The 8627-nt window shown below is 50.3% G+C and overlaps 1 protein-coding gene across 1 annotated transcript; it reads right to left on the bottom strand.

Moving 5' to 3' along the window:
- Positions 1-318: 318 nt before the first annotated feature.
- LOC125518656 (aspartyl protease family protein At5g10770-like) lies at positions 319-2660 on the bottom strand. The gene is made up of 3 exons (XM_087537574.1): positions 2492-2660; positions 1638-1769; positions 319-1478 (listed from the first exon to the last, which is right to left on the bottom strand). The coding sequence occupies exons 1-3, from the start codon at positions 2658-2660 to the stop codon at positions 319-321; spliced, it is 1461 nt and encodes a 486-aa protein (XP_087393700.1).
- Between the last annotated feature and the right edge of the window lie 5967 nt (positions 2661-8627).

The following is an 8627-nucleotide window of genomic DNA, read 5'->3' as shown; positions in this document are numbered from 1 at the left end:
CAAAATTGAAGGAATATAATATTGACTGAGACATAACGAAGTCTCAGAGACTTAGCGAAACTGTTCTCAAATCAGCTGGGTGAAGGCAAACTTTTTCCATATGCACCCACCGCCTCAACCCCTTTATTCATAGTTGGAAATCGATAAAAAGTATTCCTTCCGTAAACTAATATAAGAGCGTTTAGAATATTAAAATAGTGATCTAAATGCTTTTATATTAGTTTACAGAGGGAGTACACGATACTAACACATGCAGCCGGTAGGACATAGAGTGGCGATCGATAAGCGTGGGTCACTTCTTTTCTACCAGGAAGGAAATCAGCAACTGAAGGGAACAAAACCAATCTTCTCAGCTGCAACGTCGTAGATCACCTCGGCGGAACGCTGCTGCGTGTTGCCGATGATGGAGAAGGAATCATCATCGCCCGCCGCGAACGCGAGGCACCCGTAGGCCGGTTGCGCTACCTCATCAGGGAACATCATGATCCCGTAGAAGTCGAGGTCGAACACGGCTCCGTCGCTGAAGTTAAACGACACCCCCGGTATGACGATGGCGCTCTGGCCGGAGAAGTCGTAGCAGGTGTCGAGTTCTTCGAAGGGCGGCGCCGGCTTATTCCCCTTCATGGTGAACTTGAAGCGGTCGCGGAGCAAGGCGTAGGCCTTCGAGGGGATGTACGTGAGGGTGGTGCCGGAGTCGAGCAGGGTGCCCTTGCTGGTGAACACGGATGGCGGCACCGGCAGGACGTAGCCACCGATGTTGATGGACGCGAGCTCCACGAAGTAGAAGGACGGGTACTCCGGCTTCTTGATCATCGCCGTGTACTGGACCTTGCCGGTGTCCGGGGCGGCGCCGATGCTGAGGAACCCGGGCCTCGACATGTTGTGAGACGGCAGGCAGTAGGAGAAGGTGCCGTCGTAGGAGGACGCCGTTTGCGAGGCCAGCGAAAGCTGGCCACGGCCAAGGCCAAGCAGCCCGTCGACGCTGCCAAAGTCGCCCAGGTTGGTGGTGCCGCATCCGAACGGGAAGCTGGAGAAGGTGCGCGATGAGGAGAACGTCAGCGTCTCCTGTGAGAGCGCACCAGACGTGGACGAGCCGTCGCCATAGCCGACGCGGTAGAGGCAGGTGGTGCCGTTGCACATGCCGCCGGCCACCGAGCACTTTGGCGTACCGCATCGCACGACTTCGTAGGTGGAGGATTTGGTCGGGTCGAAAAGCGGGTCGCGTTGTTGGTAACAGTGTCCGGCGGCGCACGGCTGGCACTGGACCCACGACAGGTCGCTGCCGGTGTCGAACAGCAGAGCAGATGGCTGAGGCGGCGTGCCGAAGCCAACTATGACGATGAACTCCGTTATGTTGTAGCCGCTGGTCCCCGGCACGTCCGGGATGGTGACGGACGGCCCCTCCGCTGGTGCAGGGGCCGGCGGGAAGTATATCGGAGGGAAGGCTACGGCTGGGACTGGAGGCATCCCCTCTGATGGTGCGGGATTTGGCGGAAAGAACATCGGAGGGAAGGCGATGACTGGTAACATCGGAGGCATGCCCTTTGCTGGTGCTGAACCTGGTGTGGGGCTTGGCGGGAAAATGAACGGAGGGATCGGAGGCATGGCCATCGGAGGCATGGCCATCGGAGGCATGGCTGAAGGGTAAGACCTTTGGCGGATGGTGCTCAGTCGGGCTCTGTCGTGGTTGGCGATGTTGCGATTGCGTCCCGCCTGCTCGGCCGTGCTGCAAGATGGATGGATGGCGAACTTGTTGCCAGAAGTCTCGCCTGTCAATCATTTACATATCACATGTTACATATATGTATTGCTCTTTCTGTAATAATGATAAAAGTAAATGTTTTTGTTCTTATAACATTCTAAAAACTATTTGTGCCTAAATTAAAGCTTTCGGCGTATTAGACGCGTAGTGATCTAGTGGATGGATATAGCTGTATATATTTCTCAAAAAAAAAAAGATGTAGCTGTATATGTATAGATTTGCTTCACACTCTAGATGTTTTGTGCGGAGTTGCCCAGGCGAGTTGTCACCGAGAGCCCGGCATGGATGGAAATAATTTCTTCTTTTTTTGTGAGAAAAGTATGGAAATTATTTCTGTCTCTGCTTTGCGATTCATATCACACGTTCTTGGATCCTAAAAAAAAACACGTTCTTTAGTTTGTGTGACAAAATTTGTTTTATTCCATACTGTCGCCGAACGTTTTCATTGATTTTCTTCTTTTAAAATGTGTCATAATATTTTCAAACAAGACAAAATGTATCAAAAAACAGAAAACGCGCCACAAATCTCAAAGTACAGACAGATGGTGAACGCATGCATGATATATCTCGTGCATGGTAGAAAAATCACACTCCCGAGAAAGCAGCAACATCTCTTTTTTTTTTCTAAACGAAGCATCAGAAGTTTCTACGGTAATTTCACACCCGTAGTACTCCATACCTTTTCTTTGGTGTATTTTTGTACAGGTATACTAGTGCTCTGACCCATACCTGAAAACGAGGAGGGATCATAGCACTGGGCTCGAGCCTTGGAGGCGACCACCTGGTCGAGGCTGACGGAGAGGTAGCGCTTCGGCGGAGCCGCCAGAGCGCCGCCGCAGAGGAGGGCCAGCACCAGCACCAGCAGGCCGTAGAGGAGCGACTGTCCGGCGGACGCCATTGCAAGCACAGATCAAAGGCCTTTGTTTCGCACCGGTGAATGAATGGAGCGGCAGTGCTCCGAATCCTTATATAGGCGGACGCGGGGCATCGTATCAGGTTCGACATAATCACGAAAAGCAAGAAAACAGGCGTCGCTGTTGCCAAGATTTGCGCCTCGGACGAGCCGAGCAGGAGCTTGGCTGCCGCCTCGGCGCGATGCATCCGATGAGCATGATGCAGCCCCTTGCGTCGGATAGGTCGGCTGAATCTTTTTTTCTTTTTTTTTTTTGAAATCAACCGCGTCTCTATTTATTCATGAAAGGCAGGAATTTCTGCCGAAATAATGTGAAGAATACAGTCTGGTGATGCTTGCACCCAAATCTTACTAATATTATTTGTTACCCCCTCCTTGGCCAACCCGTGCGCAGCGCCGTTCGCCGTTCTCCTTACCCAAGTCACCTTCCATCTTTCTTTCTTTGCCAGCATGTTTTTCACCTCTCTGATCATCAGCCCCAGCACGAAGAGATCGGCTTCCTCATTCTGAATCTTGCGGACCACCTCCAGGCAATCCATCTCGATGTGCAAGCTAGTAATGTTGAATTCCTCCGCCAGCTCCACCGCCCTTTTGCAAGCCAGCAACTCCATCTTCTCTGGATCACCTCCCATCGAGTGAAAGTGGCATGCACCTCCGAGGAGTGGAAGTGGCTGAATCTTTTTTTCGCTCGTAATATTATTGTTAGTGCAGCTTGCCTTTTTCTTAGACAAGTTAGTTTTTTTTAAGAATTCTCACCACTTTATTAGATAATACCAATGTTCATAGGTACATGATGTTGGTCATGAGGGACTCCCAGCCAAACATGCCGACCAGCCCTAAATTACAAGCGAACTTAACGAGATTGTAAGCCTTGAAATTATGATTTCTACGCTCAAAAACGAAAGAAACCGAAGCGAAAGTGCTTCTTCGTCCCATTATTTCATGTATAATAGCCGAGTGCAGCCCTCCTGTTCCTTGGTTTAAGTCTAGTACCACACCTTGGCAGTCCGAAGCAACTGTCAAGTTTGTCACCTGAAGATCCTCTGCAAGTGCTAACGCCTCCCTACATGCAAACGTTTATTGAAAAAGGCTTTTGTCCTGCTTTATAAATAAAGTAAACCGTCAAAGAGCACACATACATGGACTAGTTCAAGCACACACCCAAGTCTCACAAAAGGAAGTACAAAAGGTTCTGCTGTGGGCACAGCTCAACAAGCCCAAACAAAAAGCAAAAAAAGGACGCCGGAGCACACAACAGGCGTCTAGTCTGGCTCCGGAGGAGGCGGACGGGCAGCGACGACAGTCGGACGGCCATCGAGCGAAGGTCGGCGATGAAGGCGGAGATGACGTCCCAGTCCTGTGGGCAGCTAAGCGGCCGCCAAAGCTGCAAGTCACCAGACATTTTGAAAAGACGGTCACTAGCCCGTCGAAGAGGAGTGTGTTGGATCACAAGTTTATTGCGGATCATCCAGAGAGTCCAAGCGATAGCTCCCATCTCAAGCCACCTAATGTGGCGAGAAGGCAGGGGGGAGTTCTGGAGTTCGGCAAATAGGTCAGGGAAGTTGGCGTGACACCAATTCCCATGAACCGCCTCTCTAAAGCAGCTCCACACAAATTGAGTGGATACACAAGAGAAGAAGATATGATTCGAGTCTTCGAGGACACCGCATAGCGGGCATAGGCCAGAGCCCAGGCCATTGCGTTTGCGGACCTCGACCCCAGACGGGTCCGTCCGCGAACCCATTGCCACATGAAGATCCGGATTTTCAATGGTAGGCGGATGGACCACACTGCCATAAGGGGGGAGGCGCGGTGGAGGGGGCGATGGCCTGTTACAGGGACTTGGTGGAGAATTGGCCTGACGGCTCAAGGCACCACCTCACCTGATCCGGGCCAGTGCCCACTACTGGCTCGTGGATAGCGACGCAATCAAGCAACTCACGCCATGCGGCAGAATCCGGAGGCCCAAATGGCCTCCGGAATGCGAGGCGCCCTAAGTCAATAAGGGCCCTCTCTACTGAGATCCAAGGGTCGACAACGATGGAGAAGAGGTCAGGGAAGCGCGTCGCGAAGGGGGTGTCGCCGGCCCACCGGTCAAACCAGAACAAAGTCGTAGCCTCAGATCCAACCGAGATGGAGGTCCCAATGCGGAGGACTGGGAGAAGATGGAGGACCGACTGCCAGAACTGGGAACCGCCAGTGCGCTAACAGAAGGCTAGGGGTTTCCCACGCAGTGTAACGCCCTCGATGCGGCTATATCTCCCACATGTGGAAACACGACTTAGAGGCATAACCGCATTGAAAGCAATGTCGCAAGTGAGGTAATCTTCACAACAACCCATGTAATACATAAGGGAAAGAGATACATAGTTGGCTTACAATCGCCACTTCACATAATACATGAATAAAACATTACATCATCCAGATACACACAAGGTCCGACTACGGAACCCAAAATAAAAGAAGACTACCCCAAAAGCTACACAGATCCCCGATCGTCCCAACTGGGCTCCACTACTGATCGACTGAAATGAAACAACACAAAGGACAAGATCTTCATCGAGCTCCTCCTTGAGCTTGGTTGCGTCACCTGCACGGTTTCATCGGCACCTGCAATCTGGTTTTGGAAGTATCTGTGAGTCACGGGGACTCAGCAATCTCACACCCTCACGATCAAGACTATTTAAGCTTATAGGTAGGGTAAAAGGTATGAGGTGGAGCTACAGCAAGCGACTAGCATATATGGTGGCTAACATACGCAAATGAGAGCGAGAAGAGAAGACAAAGCACGGTCGAACAACTATGATCAAGAAGTGATCCTAGAACAACCTACATCAAGCATAACTCCAACACCGTGTTCACTTCCCGGACCCCGCTGAGAAGAGACCATCAGGGCTACACACGCGGTTGATGTATTTTAATTAAGATAAACTTCATGTTTTCTACAATCGGACATTAACAAATTCCCATCTGCCCATAACCGCGGGCAAGGCTTTCGAAAGTTCAAATCCCAGCAGGGGTGTCCCAACTTAGCCCATCACAATCTCTCATGGTCAACGAAGGATATTCCTTCTCCGAAGACAATCCGATCAGAATCGGCATCCCGGTTACAGGACATCCTCGACAATGGTAAAACTAAACCAGCAAAGCCACCCGAATGTGCCGACAAATCCCGATAGGAGCTGCACATATCTCTTTCTCAGGGCACACCGGATTGTCCAAGGTTCCGGTAGGCCAGCATAGAGTTGCGCCTGGTAGCCACCGACAGCTGACAGGTTGGACCAACACTCAGAGGAGCACTGGCCCGGGGGGTTTAATAAAGATGACCCTTGAGCCGGCCAACCCAAGGGAAAGAAAATGCTAGGTGGCAAATGGTAAAACCAATGTTGGGCCTTGCTGGAGGAGTTTTATTCAAGGCGAACTGTCAAGGGGTTCCCATTATAACCCAACCGTGTAAGGAATGCAAAACCGGGAACATAACACCGATATGACGGAAACTAGGGCGGCAAGAGTGGAACAAAACACCAGGCATAAGGCCGAGCCTTCCACCCTTTACGAAGTATATAGATGCATTAATTAAATAAGAGATATTGTGAAATCCCAACAAAATATCCATGTTCCATCAAGGAACAAACTCCAATCTTCACCTGCAACTAACAACGCTATAAGAGGGGCTGAGCAAAGCGGTAACATAGCCAAACAACGGTTTGCTAGGACAAGGTGGGTTAGAGGCTTGGCTTAACAATATGGGAGGCATGATATAGCAAGTGGTAGGTATCATAGCATAGGCAAAGCAAAAGAGCGAGCAACTAGCAAGCAAAGATAGAAGTGATTTTGAGGGTATGGTCATCTTGCCTGAAATCCCGCAAGGAAGAAGAACGAGTCCATGGAGAAGACAAACGGACGTAGACGAACAGTTCATCACAAACGTGACGTTATCGGAACCAACCCGAAGAAGCAACACAGGAAAGAAGCACACAACATAGTAAACAACCAATACATGAACATGGCATGATATGCGGGACGCGGTATGCGGTGCATATGCATGATTTCGAAAGGAATGATTGAACCTGGCCCCAACTTGGAAATCCAAGAGTGCCGCTGGAAAGGTGAGGTGATTTCGGTCGAATCCGATATAAAGATCTCCGGAATCGGATGCACGGTTTGGAAATGACAAGGAAAACAAATATGGCACCGGTCTACGATAAACAACAAGTAGTCTTCTAAATGTATCAAGATAAATAAGCTACTGCACTCAAACATGGCAACAAGATACATGGCAGGAAACCACTCATGATGCTTGACAAAATATGAACACTGAGCTACGGCTAATTCACACAATAACAGGTTCAAACAAGTATGGCAAAAATGCAAAAGATAACAGGTTTCAGACTTAGTGAAATTAACAGCAAGTCAGAAATTTATCATCAGGAAGCAATCTTTAGAGCATGAAAACTACATGCTACAGGAACATATCATGGCAAAGCAAGGCATGGCGTGAAACTACTCAAAGCATATAACAAAAGTCCCTTAATGACCATAAGCCAAAAGGGATCAGGAAATACAATTGCAAGCATGTGAACATAGCAAAAACATAAACAGATACAGACTTAGTGAAAAACTGGAGCATGGCAAAACAGATAACGAGTAGGCATGTTTACGAGCTCGATGCACTCACTACGAGGCATTGCATGACAAATTAAGCATACACCCAGCAAGACGACATGACATAGAAGCTAGACATGGCAAGAACAACAACATAGCATGTACGGATCAATAGCAACAACCTCGGCAAAATCGCTAAACATGTTAACAATCTGCCAGGAACATTTTGTAGCAAAATTAGACCTTGATTGACTTCAAGCTAGGTTGCTCCATAAATGCAAACAAAGACATGGATGGATAGAACACCACAATATCTACAAAATATTCTTACTGATCATGCCCAAAAGAGGCACGGATCACTAGGAAACAACATGAACATATGGCATAAAAACAATAACAGGTCAAGGACTTAGTGAAATTCCAAGTCCCTGAAATCAGCATCACTGAGTAGGCTACTTTGCATGCTTGTGCTAGTCACCACAGAGATCACAAAAATACATGGCATACACCCCTGTAAAGATGGCATGGCATATAACAATACACATGTAGAGCTCAGGATCATAGTATGCACACATTAATCATGGCAAAAATGACAAAAGGGCATTTGCTGAAACAGATCTGAAACAATCCCCACATAGCCCTCTTCCAACAGCATTTCGGGCATCAAGATGAGCTCAAATGAAAATGATGCACTGAGATGAAATGATTTACTCGTCGAGACGAACATTTTGATATGCTACATGCACGAATTGGAGCAACGGGTGCAAAGTTATGATGCAATGAAGTAGGCATAAAAATTAGGGTTCGAAGGGAAAAAGTCAACCGGGGTGTTTTTTCAGATCTAAGATCCGGATCGGCCGGCGCGCGGAACGAGGAACGACGGAGTTCGTCGCCGGAACAGTGGAAGGAGACGGTTGGCGCGGCCGGGGCTCGCCGGATCTGGCGCCGGAGAGGTGGCCGGAGTCGGGCCGGATCTTCACCGGAGAGGGGCGCGGGAGTCGCCGGGTGGTAGGGATGGCGCGGGGCGCCTCGCCGGAGCGGTGACGGTGTGCGCGGCAGCCGGAGGAGCTCGCGGTGGAGCTGCTACTAGCCGGCAACGAGGCATTGGCGGCGGGGATCGGGCGCGGGCAGGCGCGGCGGGCGGGCGGCGACGCGGAGCAGAGGCGGGGCGGCGCTGGGAGGCAGGGCGCGGCCCGGGTCGGGCGACAAGGAGGGCCCGTCCTGGACCGGTACGGGCCACGGCGGTGGGAGGCCGGCGCGGGACAGGTGGCGATCTACGATTCGCCCGGGGCGGCAGCGCGATTTCGTTCGTCTGGGACGGACATGTCTGGTGGACAAGAGGGGAAG

Source organism: Triticum urartu, chromosome 7A (assembly GCF_056163025.1).
Source record: "Triticum urartu cultivar PI428250 chromosome 7A, HENAU_Tu73, whole genome shotgun sequence".
Taxonomy (NCBI): Eukaryota; Viridiplantae; Streptophyta; class Magnoliopsida; order Poales; family Poaceae; genus Triticum; species Triticum urartu.
Note: the sequence above shows the minus strand (reverse complement) of the source record. Positions and strands in the feature narration are given on the sequence as shown.

Bases quoted from the DNA above. Each gene is read 5' to 3' on its own strand.
- LOC125518656 (XM_087537574.1), bottom strand. From the start codon at position 2,660: ATGGCGTCCGCCGGACAGTCGCTCCTCTACGGCCTGCTGGTGCTGGTG. The intron at 1,770-2,491 runs GTATGGGTCAGA...AATGATTGACAG, and splicing joins TGATCCCTCCTCGTTTTCAG to GCGAGACTTCTGGCAACAAG. The intron at 1,479-1,637 runs CCATGCCTCCGA...CAAATCCCGCAC, and splicing joins CCAAAGGTCTTACCCTTCAG to CATCAGAGGGGATGCCTCCA.